Raw genomic sequence first — 17235 nt, 5'->3', positions numbered from 1 at the left:
AGAAGGCATGGCAGAGAAGTGATGCGGGGGGGGATGGGGATGCGGGGAGGATGGTGGAATGGAAAGCACGCGGCGTGATCCGCGTTCCCAATTTTAAATTCGGTCCGCTCCAACGAGGCGCAAATATTGAACAAGACGATTCGGTGCGCGAAGAGTCAGGGTCTCGTCCCCCCCTCGCGTATCCTTCCCCTCCCCCTCTAGCGTTCTCTTTTTAAACAGCGTTCAACCTCATACGATTCTATATACTTTATACTTTATAGAAGCGAAAAAACCCTTTTCGTTATACTGTATTGTTGGAGTCATCGTTCGAGCCCAACCCGTTAAAAACAAAACCGTTAGATTTTCTCACAAATAGAATAATAAAGTTTTCTAGCACGTTCCTCCGCAATTTTCCTTCCAAACTAACTTTATAGGAAACTTTAACAAGATGTCACGGACATTTGAGTACACAGTCCTCCCGATGGATTAACTATATTTTAAATACTAAATTTAAATTGGAACAAATTTCCAAATCATCTTGTACATTAAAGCAAGTGTCAAGTAGCTCTTTTTTCAATAGATGTCGCTAGCGTCGATTAAAAACAAGGTTGTTAAGCTACATTTTGACCCAAAAGGCGGTACTTATAGGTACCCCTCACGTTGATTGAATCGTTTGTAAATTGGTACATAACATAAATTACAGTAATTTTAAACATTTTTTACATGGGATATATAATTTAAGATATTTTGAATTTTAGCTTCCTTTGACATTAATAGATGGCACCACGCTCTCCACTTAAGTCGCTTTTTATCGAAGAATGGGAAAGATTCATGGCTATCTCTAATAACAGGGGCTGTTTCATAATACAGGTGGCAATGGTAGAGCCGACAGTTGCTTTAACTTGACAAAACCAAGGGGAATTTTATCTAGAAGTCGTTTTTCGAGTTACCTAGTTTTGGAAATAAAGTAGCGAAACGTTATCACGTTATTTTAAATTAATTTTTAGACAAACCGAATTTTTCGAGTTACCTGGTTTTGGAAATAAGGTAGCGAAAAAGCTATCACGTTGATTTAAATTAATTTTTAGACAAACCGAATTTTTCGAGTTACCGGGTTTTTGAAATATGGTAGCGAAACGCTATCATGTTAATTTAAATTAATTTTTAGGGTTAGATTAGATCAATTGGCACGAAATTAAAATATGAAAATGGTGAATTGGCCCGAAATCTCACTTAAAATTAAAATTTCTTAACTGAAAATATAATATTCAACCAAGTCGGTTTTAATTTAAAAAATTATGTACATTTAAATAAAAAATAACCCAAAATCACTAAAATGGGCAAATGTCCCATTTCCGTTGCCCAGATCTCACAAATGTTAACAACACCGCGAGAAATCCTGCGACGGACACCATACGTGAAACTTACACACAAATCCCCTATATGATTGTGTGAAAAAAACTAAATTTGCAGCCAGAACTACTTTTACACTTTATCGTTGCAAAATTATATTGTACGACCAACGTTTCCAAGAGATACAACCTTTAAATATATCCAGATTAACTATTAATATGTACATCGTCATAATTACTTATTTGATCTAAAGGTCGAGGGGATAGTCACTCTTAAAGGCCTAGGATTTCTTCTGCCTGTTTTCCTTTAAGTTTACTTCCCGCCGCGCAAATATCCTGGTGGTAGGCCAACTGCAGAACACATTGGCCTACCACCAGGATATTTGCGCGGCGGGAAGTAAACTTAAAGGAAAACAGGCAGAAGAAATCCTAGGCCTTTATCTCATTTTTACACCTAATTACCGACTTTCGAAAGATGTTCTGTGATTTCCATTGATTTCTCACAATTTTTCTGTGGTTGTCGGTGATTTTTCACAATATTTCGTTGATTTCCTAACAGTGATTTTTCGGGATTACCTACGATTTGTACACCTGAGTGACCCGATTACTTTAGTAACTACACCTTCGCTAAAGGTACGACGATATTCCTTAATTATATTGGTCTTAAGCACTTCTTACCGTGTTAAGTCTCATACCTTAGGTTCAATTAAAACCTCTTTTAAAATTTTATTGGAAGCGATCGCAAAATTAATTCGAATAAAATTGTCAGTCTAGTCAGTGCATAATCATCATTATTATTATTATTCGTCTATAGTATAAAAATAAACTAACAAGGAAACCTCCCGAAACTCGGGGGATTGGTAGACGTTCATGTATGATGAAAAATCCTAAAGGGAATTTATTCAATGGGCAACCGTTTTGCCATGGCAATGAAAAATGTTTTTGACAACAACAAATTGAAATTTTCCCATTGAAAATAACATGGGATTCTTACCGATTCCCCTGTGAAAAATTTAAACAAATTTCAAAACTTCGAAAATGCCAAGAAAAGAAAAAATTAATAAAAATTGACAATAAAAACATCAAAATTTATCAACATTTGATCAATTTTAGGTCAAAATCCCATGTTATTCACAATGGGAAAATTTAATATTTTGTGTTGTCAAAAACCTTTTTCGTTGCCATGGCTAAACGGTTGCCCATTGAATAAATTCCCTTTGGGAATTTTCATGATTCATGAACGCCTACCAATCCCCCGAGTTTGAACAAAATCGGTGGGTTACACTAATTAATTAGTCCATGGTTACACTTCGGGATGCCTCCTTGTAAGTTCAGACTTAAGCGTTTGATACAATGCGCCTATTATTTATTTGTTTACAGCTCCCTCGGGTTAATTCGATATAGTTCACGAGTTTTAGTGGATTTAGAAACATCAAAGCGGTTTTGTATTTTACCTGTGATATTGGGCTTGAAGAAAATTGAACTCTTCTTTGATCCGGTCGCAAGTTTCGGCCACGGTGAATTTGAACGCCTGTCCTGGTTGCGGTGGTCCCTTGGCCTGAAGAACGAAAGAAAAACGTTCCAGTTATAGAAAGGTTTCGTTTTAACAATAATTTTTATATTTCGTTATACACGGTTGCCACAATATTTTGAGATTCAAATTTCCTGATCATTCCCTGACCATTTTAAGACATTTCCTGACTTTTTAAGGCAAAATTAGACAAATTTTTTAAATTTATTTTACTTTTATACGAAGTTAATAAATTTCATTTAAATCAACAACATTTCAGTAAATGTTGGGAAAACTTTCAACGAACTAAATTATAAATCAGCGGGGTGACGGAGTGGTTAGCACTTTCGCCTCGCGGCAAGAGGAGCCGGGTTCGATCCCAGCTTGTAGCATTGGGTGACAACTCGGAACAACTCCTTACGCGTTGAGTTTGCAAGTTTTATCCCCATTGGTTAAAGGGATTTTCCCTCGAGTTCTTCGGTTTCCCCCTCCATAAAAACTTCTTGAGGTTAACGGTAATAGTTAGTGTATAGGAGCTGTTGGCTCGCGTGGTATGAAGGGCTTGCCACCACCCTCGTATATACGCATTGTAACCCGGCCACCTGTTTAAAGGTATAAAAGTCGCTTGATGACTTAGGCCTAAGTTGGTGCCTTGCTGATAATTATTACTATTATTATTATTATTAATAATCACAGAATTTGTCAAAGATCTAGAGTCAAAAAGTGCCAAGATAAAATTTAATACCCTGACTTTTTACAAATTCTTAAAACTCCCTGATCTTTCCCGGACTATTTAGGTCCATTTTAAAAATCCCTGACTTTTCCCTGACGTGTGGCAACCCTGTTATATCAGAAAACGCGCACGTGAAACTTTTAGGAGGGTAGACCGTCTATGGAGATAATTTTATACCAACAAGCGCAAAAATAGCAGGTGGTATACGCCGGGTGCTACCAGCCAACCAAAACGGAAAGCTTCAGCCAAATCGGAGTACATTATGTCAGTTATTGAGGAAGGGACGTTTAGATTATCAACTCACAAACTGTTTTTCCAACCTACTATAATAATAATTGAATAATATATTCAACCAACGAAAAATAAAGTTAATTTAGTTTTATAATTCAACATTTTAATAATATTTAAACTAATTTAATAGCTTGCTAGGTTCAATCTTAAATATAGCGTTCTTTGAAATAGACACACATTTAAAAAACTATTATAGTCAATAATTCAAAATGCCGTGCTTAGTAAATTATTACAACGGTGCAAAGTTCAATAACTTTCAGATTCAAAATATTTGGTTCGAAAAAACTGCCAACAAAATCGAATTTGTACATAGTTTAGGGGTTAAAATACATCATATAGAAAGTTCCTAAGACTACTACAAAGGAAAATTATAAATTAGTACATATTCCTGCTAAGTGTAATTTTAACATTTCACGTGGTTAGGAAAAGTTATAATCGAAGTAAATTATAAGCCTGTAAAAGGGTACAAATTTCATGTTGATGTCCTAAATGGCTACTTATCTCGTAAGATACTATAAACTTCTAGTAATACGAACTATCGCGAGGAATTAGTTAGCAAAGTGTAATTTCGAAAATTTGACAGACATTTAGTATAATTTTGACGGCTCCCAACGGGTAATCACTACATTTAGAGCAAATTAAGTAAATTTCAAATGGGACGAAAGGACATTGGGGGGAGCGGGGGAGCAAGGAGTCGAAAATAATTAAGCCTTTCGGAAACGCTTTTAATTAAACAAGAACAAACGAGACCCTCTTTAACGGGATCGTCAAATACCGATCAATTAAACGATCGCTCAGGAATAGCCCCCCCCCCCGCGCTCAGCCACCTAGGCTCTCAATAGAGAAGAGTCAATCGCTCTTCTCTCTTCCGCCGCCCCTCCCGCCATCGCCCCGGCTCCCAATCAAGGAGCCACGCCCACGTCATTCCCGTGACGTCATCAATGAGTTGCCGAAGCTATTGGTGGCTCATTCGCTCCTCTCTACTAGGGAGGCTCTCTTCCTTAGACGTTTTAGCCTCCCCCGTTAGCCCCCCCCCCCCCCCCCCTTGTGAGCGAGGTATAGAGAGCAGCGTCGATAAGAAAAGTGAGTATAAAAACGATGGAAGGCCACATGGTCGCTAGTTTTTTACCCCTGGCGACCGTACGAACGGACGTCGCGAGTGACCGCGATAGCCACTACAGTGACGAAGCAAAAATATGGAAAATAACTCACTGGATGTCGATTTGGATACATGGTCGCTTATTTAGTTGACGTAAATGGTCGGTGAATTTTAGCGCCGAATATTCCCTAAAGGAGACAAATTTAGGTTAGCGGCGAACCGGCGGGAGATTTGTTGTCTTCGGACGAAACTCGTAATTTAATAAGTTAGTCATTTTTCAGCGCGGACTTACACCTCCGTGGCGTCGCGCACCTTTTAATATAAGCAGTCAATTTTTCATTTACGACCCCGTCGCGAGTCCAGTTATACCCCGACGAACCGCGCGTAAAGTTTTCCACTCCGCGGTTCGTTTTTCGAGGGGAAAAAGAACGATTAATTTTAAAACTTTTCCGGTCCCGATTTTAACTATAATAATAAATGAAAAATTACCATCGGTTCGAGGTTTGTTTTAAGTTTAAACAGTCGACGCTTCGGTTGGCGCGACCACTGGCGAAGGAACGGGGTAACGACTGAAGGGAGGGTGAATTATTAAAATTTTCCTTTCTGACGAACCGCGTGGCAACAAAATCCAAACGTCGCTTTCAAGTTGTCATTATCCGGTAAACGAGTTTTCCAAAGTAGCCATTGTGGACGAGCAATCCTAGAGACGCGATCGAGGCGCGCCGACGACGGAGACAAAAACACTTTAGATTAAATAGGCTAAAAAAAGAAATACGGCGATTGCGTCCGACGGTTTCTCTTTCCTAGGGGAGTCGAACACAGCGCCACACACGACGAAGATCCGCCAGACGGCTCCACCGGTAGTGCCACAGCCGAAACATTACCGGATTCGTAAAAGCTCAGCCTCGGTCGCGTACACAGCGGCACAGAAAGAGAGAAAGTAGAATTCGCGAAAGATAAACGCGGGGGACGGCCGACGACGCGTTCTCGCTTTGACTAGTAATATCCGAATAGCAAAGGCTTTCCAATCGCGAGCAGCGCGAGATAGGAAGACGGGGGGAGGACGGAGCGGGGGGAGTAAAAACAAGGAAAAGACCGGGGGGGAAAGCGAATAGATAGGGAGATGGGGGTGAGAAGTAGAAAGAGACAAAAGGTGGAATGAGGGGTGGACAGAAACGCTAGACGCGAGCTTGCTATCCCCCCCCCCGTCTTTCTCTCGTCGCTGGGAATACCACACGCACCACCGCCAGCGCCGCAAATTCGAGCCGCGGCCGGATTCGGAAGTAAAAAGAGAGGTGAATCCAAAGCCAATGGTATACTATCGCGGAAAACAAGCTTTTCAACTGGATTTTTCTTTCTCCGCCAAACCACACCGAGGATATTTTTGGGTCAAATATACAATATCGAACGTGCTCCCTTCTCTCGCGCCGAGGGAAGCAATAATAGAGGACTTAAAATATATATAATGTCGATAACGGAAGGGACTTTTGTAATAACGTATTATATGGATTTTTTTTTCGTTTCTTGGGTCTATTTTTCTTGGGACGGAAAAAGTTTAAACGGGACGCTCTCTCACACTACGTGGCGCTGTTCTAGAGGAATATTTTTCTTCGAGGGGTGACGCGCGAAAAATAAACCCGCCAAAAAAAATGGTCAGGAATTCTTTTTAAAAACATCGGGGGCCTTAAAGCGTTTGGACGCTTTCGGTACACTCAATGATTGGTCTTATCAACAAACATGACCGTTTCACGAGAGGCGCAGCTCCCGCTCGTCGCCTGGTCCCGCCGGGAAAAAAAAACCCCACGTGGTATCGTGAAAACTGGGAGGAGCCTACTTACGAGTGGGCGTGTATCTAAGGTGGAGCTTATACGGGCAGCCCGCCTCACGTAGCGTTCCCCGGAGCCTTTTTTCTAAACGTCAATCTTTTTAGCGGTTACGACCCGACAAGGCTATACGAAGTAATGGAGTAGGAGGCGCCAAACGGGGTCTGACAGGCTCGTCAAAAGCCGGTGACTTCGTTTCCGTAGGCGGAGCTAACGGATAGGGTTTTAGCGCGTATAGGAAAGAGGAAAAAAGGGGGGGTCGAAAATCAGAGGGAACTATACAGTTAAGGGGGGTACGAAGAGCTGGTAAAGGAGAATAGTGCGAGAGAGCAGCAGCTTGTCTTTCTCGGTAGGTCTCCTCTTTACAGAGCGAGAGAGAGAGAGAGAGAGAGAGAGAGGGCAAAATCAAAAAGGACCAGAGAAGGGTCACAGGGAGAAGATATTCCTCGAGGGGGGGGAGGCAGCGAGTCGGGAGAAAAAGGATATATATACTCGTCGGGGGAAGCGTTGCAGCGTAGTATAGAGCTAAAGAAGGGATAAAACTGGAAATAAGGATAAGAGGGAGGAAGCCCCGCCCACGGAATAGCGTCGGGAGAAGAGCTGATTATCGCCGGAATACGTTGCGTAAGCGGCGGCGCGCCGTTCACCGCGCCAACGCCGCGCGCTCTCTGGCGGCGGCGTCGGGGGTTCTCTTTTGATGAGCACTTGAGCGAACACCGTAAATATAACAGGTCAAAAGAGGAGAAACGCTAGGCGGGAAATCGGTTACTAGAAGGGGAGGGATGGAAAAGACCCCGAGCTCGACGGGGAGGGGGCGAAACGGGTAGGGGGGCTAAGTTAGATGAGGGGGACGCGTCATAGGGGGTTCTAGAATCCTATAGAGACAAGAAGAAAGAGCTCTCGGAGGGGTTCGGGAGGAGAGGGATTCTTGGAGGCAGCGAAGAGAGAAGAGATAGAAATGAGTAAAAAAAAGTAAAAAAAATGCAGCGGAGAGGGGGTCTTACTCCTACCCTCCCCTTATTTGACGAAGAGTACGTATCGTACGCTTGTACTTTTTTTGCCCAACATAGAGACGAGCTTTTATATTCGGGAGAAGGAGGGGGGAGGCGGGGGACGCAAAAAATTCTCGCCGAGTTTCTCTCTATGCCACGCTCGTATATGCGGAATTGGCAATACCGGTTATATAACGGCGACGGAGGCGGCCTCTCTCGGCTTCTACGAGAAGTTGGGTTTTTTAGATCGCGCATATCACGGAAGATATTGGGTCTACGGACTCCGGTGTGGGGGGGGGACAGGGGGGTTTGAATTTGAGGAGTGAGGGCAAAACCAACACGCGGGGGTGGCTGGGTGGCGTGCGGGATCGAATGAGAAAGAAAAAAATAAGGAAAGTTAGGGAAACGCACTGAGGGATGCGGAAGACTGTAAATCTACGGACTGGGTGGGATGAGGATGCCACGGCGAAGAGATCTAAAAATTACGTTCGGTTCTCGTTTTTCTCGGAGGCAGGCCGGAGTTTTTCTTAGTTGGAATGAAAGAAAGAACGAGAGTGAAAAAAAAATTCTTTATGCAAAATAATATAAATTTCTACTCGCGCTATGTAAAATGAAGAAAAACATTCGCTGTTATATACATATATTTTATCGGAACAAAAATGGGAACGAATTAAAAAGTAAGCCTCGAGACTAGCGAAATGGAAAAAGTCAAAGCTCCTTTTCAATACGATTTCAATTTTTTTTAAATATATTAAGAAAAAATGCATTAAAATTACAGTTACGTCGCGAAATAATAAAAATTCGTATTAATAATTTCAAAAGTACATCGACTTATTTTAAATTAAAGATGAAATACAACTCACACTGTGTACTTAAGAGAATCTAAGCCTATCGGTCGTCTTCTCCGACGACACCGCTGCGTCACGTTAGGAACACTTACAGGCTTAAATAGACCAAAAATAGACCAAATTGGTCTTTTAACAAACAGCGAAATATAAATCTCATTTAAATCCAGATACACCATAAAAATGTTCAAATAAACCCCAGAAATTTGCATAGTTTCTCCTTCCTCTATTTTTTAATCAAATAGATCGTTAACAAATCCCTAGATTATCATCAGTTTAAATCACAGCAATTAAAATGTATTAGAAAAAAGAACGGGGAATAAAAAAAAATCCGCTTGAAATTAATAGCGCGGGCGGTGGCGCTAAAAAACAACTAAAAATGTGGAAGTAGGGAATGGATTAAGGGCAGTTCGGGGAAAAGATTTCCACCCCCAATCGAAAGAGACCCTGGTAATTCGCGCAGTTAAAAAAGGAACCAGCTCATTATTGCGAAACTGCCACCAGGCGGATTAAATAGTCAGCGTTGAATGTAGTATACTCTCCCGGCTCTTAAACAAACTTCGGAGACAAGTTAAAACGGGCAGTGGCTTCCGATCCGAAGAGTGAGACTCCCCTCGCCTTTTTCAGGCGCGGAGGGGGATGAAAAGAGAAAGCTGTAAATGGGTCGGGGCGCCTGCCTGCAGTATTCTAATGTATCCGGCCGCGTAAAGTCCGGCCCTATCTAAATTCCCCGCTAATTTAAACACACAAGCGTTGGTCGTCGTCGAATTCTCCGAGCACGAGCAATTAACGAACGATCAATGAGTCTTTTTGGCCAGGAAGCCGGCGAGATCCCGTTAAAGGGGTAAAGAGAGAACGCCGGCGCCCCTGGTGGAGAAGGGAAGAGGACCGACTGAGAGCGAGCGGGGGGGTGGAAGGGGGAAAGAAGAGGGCGCGAGAGGTGGCTGCTAAAGTGAGTGCCTGGCGGTATAGTAGTCTCCCGAAGATGTTTCGCGCGCTCTTTACAAGCCAAAAGCGCTCGCGGGTGCCGGTAGGGGGGGCTCGCACCGAGGGCGGAGGGATATATAAGGTTGTAAAAAGGGCGGAGGACTTTTAGCGCTGGAAAAATCACGTGATTTAAAGGGGGGGGGTTGAAAGAGACGCGAGCTGGCGGGCGGAAATTCCGGCGGTGGGTGGGGAATTGGCGAGCGCGGCGGGAAAAACGGGGGGCAAGCGAAGGAAATGCGTAGGGGGGTGCAACCCGGGGGGGGTGTTGAGGGGGTGGTAAAAGAATTAGGCGCAGCAACGCCAGTTACTTCCCGCAGCGGTAGCTCCGCGTTAATTACTGTGTTAATAGCGAAGGAATTACTCACTGGCAAACCGTCAAACGAGGCTCCGTGACCTCAGCCTTTTTTTTCCTTCTTTTTTTAATGAGTGGAGTCGCCGGGGGGGAATGAAAGGGAAGCGAGAGAGGGGGGGGCAGGAGAGGTTTTGGAAGAGGTGGAGCGTATTAAGCACTATCATAGCATAAACTACATGGATTATTTTTTCGAACTTTTTTGGTTACGTGCGTACGTCGTTGGTTTTCTTTTTACCAACTACACACAAATTAGAAAAGGGGGGAATCTTCAGGAAGCGAAATAAAATGGATCGAGTTCATTTCGAGCCCAGCCTTTGCTGTACGTTCTTTTTATAAACCAAATAGGCTTTTCTGACATTAAGAAAAAAAGAAATGAAAATTTATGGCAATGAAATAAATATTTCATATCATTATTTACAATTTTCGACCTTCTTAAGATAAAGTGATGATTTTACTTCCGAAAAGTTTTATTAAAAGAAAAATTATATATTGTCAAAAATCAAATCCAAAATTATAATTTTGTAAATGACACCAAAAATCAAATCAAAAATTATAATTTTGTAAATGATATCAAAAATTATAATTTTGTAAATGATATCAAAAATTATAATTTTGTAAATGATATCAAAAATTATAATTTTGTAAATGATATCAAAAATTATAATTTTGTAAATGATATCAAAAATTATAATTTTGTAAATGATATCAAAAATCAAATCCAAAATTATAATTTTGTAAATGATATCAAAAATCAAATCCAAAACTATAATTTTGTAAATGATATCAAAAATCAAATCCAAAATTATAATTTTGTAAATGATATCAAAAATCAAATATATGAATTATCCAACTCGGAAAAATAGGATAAAAATTATCAGATACGAAAATTGGTAAAAACAACAGACTAGGAAATTTTCCAAAACTATAAAATCGGAAAATTTCTAAAATTCTTAAGACTCGAAAGATTGACTGGAAATTTCTAAAATTATCAATCTTGGAATTTCATACAGTTATCAAACAGGAAATTTTCAAAAAATCCCAAGACTCCAAAGTTTCTAATATCTCTAGCTATAAAGTAGTGTCAGTGCTACATCACAACAACGTCACCCATGCTTTTTCCTATAGAGAAAAAAAACGCACCTAAAATGGCGGCCATGGCCAAAGCTACGAGGTGATACTACTCTATATACTTTACAAACTGAACTATTATAATATATGGCCTAAGTCCCATAGTTACTACGGTCCTATGATTTCCCTTTCGAGAGTAATGATATATTTTAAAAAACCAAAAGAAGTTCTAAAAGATATTATTCTTTAGAATGGAATACTAATAGTTAGGATAAGTTTTCGGTCCCGCGTGTAACCATCGAAGCACTTAAAAAACAAGTTAGCATATGGCTGGCGTTGGGTACAGAAATACAAAGGAAGCGCCTATTTAAACTACCATTCAGTCATTTCAACCTGTATACATTGTATATATTATATTCCATAAAACGTATTATAGCAGAACCTTCTGGGTAGGGTAAGATAAGGAGGTAAGCGACCCATTCGTAGTCAAATCGGGGGTCGAGGACACCCCGAAAAAAACAGCACCCGGAGTGGAACCCTGTGGGACATTAAGCTCGACAGTATGTCCAGGTTGCTACGGGCTAAAACCTCAGTAATAAAGCTTGCCAGGGTATTTATTCGTGTAGCGGAGAGGGTACGGAGCGTGACAGGCACAAAAGCGACTTACAGAATCATTGCGGGGAGGCAAAACTACCAACCGAAATGTAGAAAAAAAAACTACATAAAATAAAAAAAAACTAGGGGAACCGTTTCGCTTTGTAAAACTCGCAATTTATCTTACTCCGTTCTGTTTTCGGCGCCCCAAAAGCCCCGAATCTCCGTATCAAACTGCAAAGGGTCTATAGTCGGGGTGAAACTCGTCACTTTGCAGGGGATAAAGTAGGGTGGCTCTGACGGAATACCACGAGCGGATTTGGTCACGATTAGAGCGCCGCCTTTCGGGATAAACTGTCGGCGCCGTAATATAATAAAGGGCAACCGCACGTTATTTCGGCGGGGTCCACCCCTCCGTGTAGACCCACTTTCCCACAGTTCACCAATAATGTCTATGAAAAAAAAAGTGGGGGAAATACTATATATAGACCAAATTTGGGGTAATTTCGGCGTACTTTTCAAGAGGTGGCTTCCAATAAATTTTCCCGCTTCCACGCACAGGGCCATGACTGCCCCCCATAAAACCAAAAAAAAAAAGGGGGCACATACTCATATTATTATAAAAGTTCCCTCGTCAAAGCAAAGATGGCGTTGGGCCCCTGAACCCCTCGATGGAATTGCACACCGTCGCTCTATACTTTCCGAAGTATTTTTGTTCGCGCGGGACTTTTGTTACACGTCCCCCCCTTGCCCCCGAAAAGTCGGGCATAAAAATTCGACACAGTTCCCGGGGCAGTACCCCCTACCGGGAAGAGGGGATGCCCGCGATTACCGTTTCGACACAGGGGGCTTAATACGAAATAGCGTTCAGTTCCCGCGCTGCGCCGCCAAGGGGGAGCGTCCGGCGCGAATTTTGCACGCATGGAAAATCGGAATTTGCCACCCTATAAAAGCCTAGCGTGACCATGTCGCGAACACAGAGACAGACCTAGAGGAGGTCCGTGTAGAATGATCGTCCGTAACCATGGGAGACCATTTTCAATGGACAACGTAGTACCAGCGAGAGAGGATTGCCAGATTAAAGGCGAAAATATCCCATCCCCGCCTGTCTCCAATCCCCTTTTGATTCCACCCGCCTTGTCCGCCAAGACACTGAAGCCAGGGGCCCGAACAATTTATGATAATATAGGAAGGAAGTGGGGTGGGAATTCTTTTCCGGGGGGTAGGGGGACTTAGGGGCGACAATGTCGTCACCAGGGCTGCGACTGAGGGACCGATATCGTCCGGGCCATCAAGAGGATAGAATTAATAATTTGCTAGTTCTGATGGAGACGAGATTAAAGTAGTTTGAGTGCGGGGTTGGGGTCGACCATCTCCCCCTCCCACTTTGGGGAATTACCCAAATTCGAATGTAGGAAGACACCCTATATGACATTTAATTTTAGTGGCTAAGAACGCGAAATTAATTACTTTTTCAAAAGAATTTCACTCACCATAAAATCAATGTCAAACGAATCCGGACACGCGCTGTAATACATACCCTAATTTTAATAAATCAATAATATATATATATATATATATATATATATATATATATATATATATATATAATATTCGTCCGAAAATTACCCGTTGAATATTTTCGTAAAATTATACAAACAATGTTTAAAATATGCTAAAGCGTTTGTCAATGCAGTAAATACTTTCGAACCTTCAAATTTTCGAACGTTCCACCCCTACCATACAACGGCTCAGCTGGGTGCCGATTTTACATACCTGCCTAAAAAAATATTAATATTTTATCACCTTACAAAAAAATGAAATTATTCCAATCTTGGTTTATATAATTTTCCACGGAACAAATTAACGAACGCCTCTCGAAAATTATATTCCAAATATATCAAATTAAAGTTATTAAAAACGATTTATTTGCTAATCAATAGGGGTGCTTTTTAACATCGTCTACGCGAACGAGATTAGAATTTATAAACAGGCCAACGTATCTACTATGACTAAGTTGGAACGCCTATACGATGACAACCATCGTATCAAAACCACGTGGTCTACTCACGAAAAAAATTTCATCCACTTCATTTTCACATTAAAAAAACCGTGGGTCTCGCAAAAAAAGCGTGAGTTTTTCGCCCTTGACTACACGAAAAATAGGGGGGTGTAGATCTTAACGGCTTAGCGCAATCAAAGGCGGGATGGTAAAGTAAGTTTTTCCCCGTGAAAGAAGGGGATATTGAAGGGGGGGGGGGGCACACGTTTTTTTAATGTAATGGCGAAAGGGAGTCTGGAAAAGAATAAGTATGGATTGTTGGTAATGGGACGGAGTCGGCTTATGGGTCGAGATTATAGGCTTTCCGTTACTCCGTACGTGTACGTGTGTATTTAGCCTTACGCGTATTTTTCATACACTGTACACTAACCCGCCCAATTCGCTATTCAAAGAATATATAGTTTCGTTTGCCTACATTTTATATTTCATTCTCTTTTTTCTTTACTCTCAACAAACTGCGGAGTTTGCTATTGGAAGGTCGGAGGGGGACTTTCTAAATGAGCTCATAAGTTAATAACCAAAAAGAGGTTTTGGGGGAAGTATCCAACTAAACGTTTTCCCTCTTTGATTCTCGTGAGAGGCTTCGATTTACGAACGTCCACATTTGTACAGACCACTAAAACGACCAAAAAATAGGGCGCCATAAATTATTCAAGGGTTATAAAAATCCAAGATAATAGTTTTAAAAATCTAATATAATAGTTATGAAAATCACAGATAATAATTTAAAAAAGCCATATAATAGTTATGAAAATCACGGTTAATAGTTTTAAAAATCACGGTTAATAGTTTTAAAAATCACGGTTAATAGTTTTAAAAATCACGGTTAATAGTTTTAAAAATCACGGTTAATAGTTTTAAAAATCACGGTTAATAGGTTTAAAAATCCCATATATAGTTTTAAAAATACCGTATAATAGTTTTAAAAATCAAAGATAGTTTTAAAAATCAAAGATAGTTTTAAAAATCAAAGATAGTTTTAAAAATCACAGAATAGTTATAAAAATAATAATAATAACAATAGTTTTAAAAATTCCAGAAAATACTTAAGACTAGCGGACGACAGAAGTACCTAAGTTTTCAACGCCAATAAAGACTATCTGTGTGTTTTCGTGAAGTGATTTCTACTAGATAGCAGACTATCTAAGTCCTCAAGGTCAACAAAGATAGTTTCAATCCGTTCTCGTGAAGTTATTTCTTGAGTCTTTGCCGTATAAAAAGATATTAACCGTTTTTAACATGTAGTAAGAATATTAAGTTAGATACTTCCCATAGCAGGTTTAGTATAAACTTTTGGTGACGCTAAAAAGCTAGGTAAACTCGTCAGGTATAATTTGAGCAGAAAAGGGGGAGGGAGGAAGTCAGGGGTGGACATATGGAGGGCTCTTCGAAATTGGTTTACTTAACTCGATTAAACAGACGCTATAAAAGTCCCCCCCCCCGTCAAATAAGAGAGCGCTTTGTTTTCGCCCCCCTCTTATCTCTAATGTATACACAATATAAAGCAAACACTTTTCTATTTATTTATTAACTCGATTTCGTATTTTTCCCTCTCGCTACACGCCCATTCTATTTTTAAATTTTAACCGGTTGGATTTTCGACGATTTTAATGTTTTCAGGCAAAATTTTAAAACAATAAGTTGCCAACGTAAGGTAAGAAACACGGCTTTAAATTTTTGGGAAATAATATAATAATTTATAATAATAAAATAATTTTGTCGACATTTAAATTCTGTAATGGGCACTTTCGCTAAAGAACAGTTCAGCACGTGTGATACTTGCTCACCGTATTTTTTGAAAGATGAAATTGGTGCTATCCTTTTTTGCTCTTTGTTGAGAGGTGAAATTGGTGCTCCTCACTTTCCGCTCTTTTTTGAGAGGTGAAATTAGTGCTTCTCACTTTTCGCTCGTTTTTGAGAGGTGAAATTAGTGCTCCTCACTTTCCGCTCTTTTTTGAGAGGTGTAATTAGTGCTCCTCTCTTTTCGCTCTTTTTTGAGAGGTGAAATTAGTGCTAACTTTTCGCTCTTTTTTGAGAGGTGAAATTAGTGCTCCTCACTTTCCACTCGTTTTTGAGAGGTGAAATTAGTGCTCCTCTCTTTTCGCTCGTTTTTGAGAGGTGAAATTAGTGCTCCTCACTTTCCACTCGTTTTTGAGAGGTGAAATTAGTGCTTCTCTCTTTTCGCTCGTTTTTGAGAAGTGAAATTAGTGCTCCTCACTTTCCGCTCTCTTTTGAGAGGTGTAACTAGTGCTCCTAACTTTTCGCTCGTTTTTGAGAGGTGAAATTAGTGCTCCTCACTTTCCACTCGTTTTTGAGAGGTGAAATTAGTGCTTCTCTCTTTTCGCTCGTTTTTGAGAAGTGAAATTAGTGCTCCTCACTTTCCGCTCTCTTTTGAGAGGTGTAACTAGTGCTCCTAACTTTTCGCTCGTTTTTGAGAGGTGAAATTAGTGCTCCTCACTTTCCACTCGTTTTTGAGAGGTGAAATTAGTGCTTCTCTCTTTTCGCTCGTTTTTGAGAGGTGAAATTAGTGCTCCTCACTTTCCACTCGTTTTTGAGAGGTGAAATTAGTGCTTCTCTCTTTTCGCTCGTTTTTGAGAAGTGAAATTAGTGCTCCTCACTTTCCGCTCTCTTTTGATAGGTGTAACTAGTGCTCCTCACTTTTCGCTCTTTTTTGAGAGGTGAAATTAGTGCTCCTCACTTTCCGCTCTTTTTTGAGAGGTGTAATTAGTGCTCCTCTCTTTTCGCTCTTTTTTGAGAGGTGAAATTAGTGCTAACTTTTCGCTCTTTTTTGAGAGGTGAAATTAGTGCTCCTCACTTTCCACTCGTTTTTGAGAGGTGAAATTAGTGCTCCTCTCTTTTCGCTCGTTTTTGAGAGGTGAAATTAGTGCTCCTCACTTTCCACTCGTTTTTGAGAGGTGAAATTAGTGCTTCTCTCTTTTCGCTCGTTTTTGAGAGGTGAAATTAGTGCTCCTCACTTTCCACTCGTTTTTGAGAGGTGAAATTAGTGCTTCTCTCTTTTCGCTCGTTTTTGAGAAGTGAAATTAGTGCTCCTCACTTTCCGCTCTCTTTTGATAGGTGTAACTAGTGCTCCTCACTTTTCGCTCTTTTTTGAGAGGTGAAATTAGTGCTCCTCACTTTCCGCTCTTTTTTGAGAGGTGTAATTAGTGCTCCTCTCTTTTCGCTCTTTTTTGAGAGGTGAAATTAGTGCTAACTTTTCGCTCTTTTTTGAGAGGTGAAATTAGTGCTCCTCACTTTCCACTCGTTTTTGAGAGGTGAAATTAGTGCTCCTCTCTTTTCGCTCGTTTTTGAGAGGTGAAATTAGTGCTCCTCACTTTCCACTCGTTTTTGAGAGGTGAAATTAGTGCTTCTCTCTTTTCGCTCGTTTTTGAGAAGTGAAATTAGTGCTCCTCACTTTTCGCTCTTTTTTGAGAGATGAAATTAGCGCTCCTCTTTTTAATCTCTTTTTTGAGAGATGAAATTAGCGCTCCTCTCTTTTCGCTCATTTTGAGAGGCGAAATCGGTGATCCTCTCATTTTCTTGATAAGCTC

General features: G+C 40.7%; 1 protein-coding gene across 3 annotated transcripts in view; it reads right to left on the bottom strand.

Annotated features, from left to right (window-relative positions):
• LOC149922922 (transducin-like enhancer protein 4) overlaps positions 1-13430 on the bottom strand; it is an 85733-nt gene extending 72303 nt beyond the window's left edge. The window contains exons 1-3 of one of the 3 annotated variants that reach the window (XM_090164275.1): positions 13225-13430; positions 13119-13189; positions 2786-2889 (exon numbers count right to left, since the gene is read on the bottom strand). In XM_090164275.1, the coding sequence (XP_090020401.1) occupies positions 2786-2889; positions 13119-13163 (149 nt within the window). In that variant the 5' untranslated portion in view covers positions 13164-13189; positions 13225-13430. The remainder of the gene's footprint in view (positions 1-2785; positions 2890-13118; positions 13190-13224) is intronic. The other 2 variants (XM_090164274.1, XM_090164276.1) reach the window with 2 other exon arrangements.
• Between the last annotated feature and the right edge of the window lie 3805 nt (positions 13431-17235).

This window comes from Leiobunum rupestre, chromosome 11 (assembly GCF_980474605.1).
Source record: "Leiobunum rupestre chromosome 11, qqLeiRupe1.1.hap1, whole genome shotgun sequence".
NCBI classification, from domain to species: domain Eukaryota; kingdom Metazoa; phylum Arthropoda; class Arachnida; order Opiliones; family Sclerosomatidae; genus Leiobunum; species Leiobunum rupestre.
The sequence above is the reverse complement of the archived record's forward strand: the minus strand, read 5'-3'. Positions and strand labels throughout refer to the sequence as shown.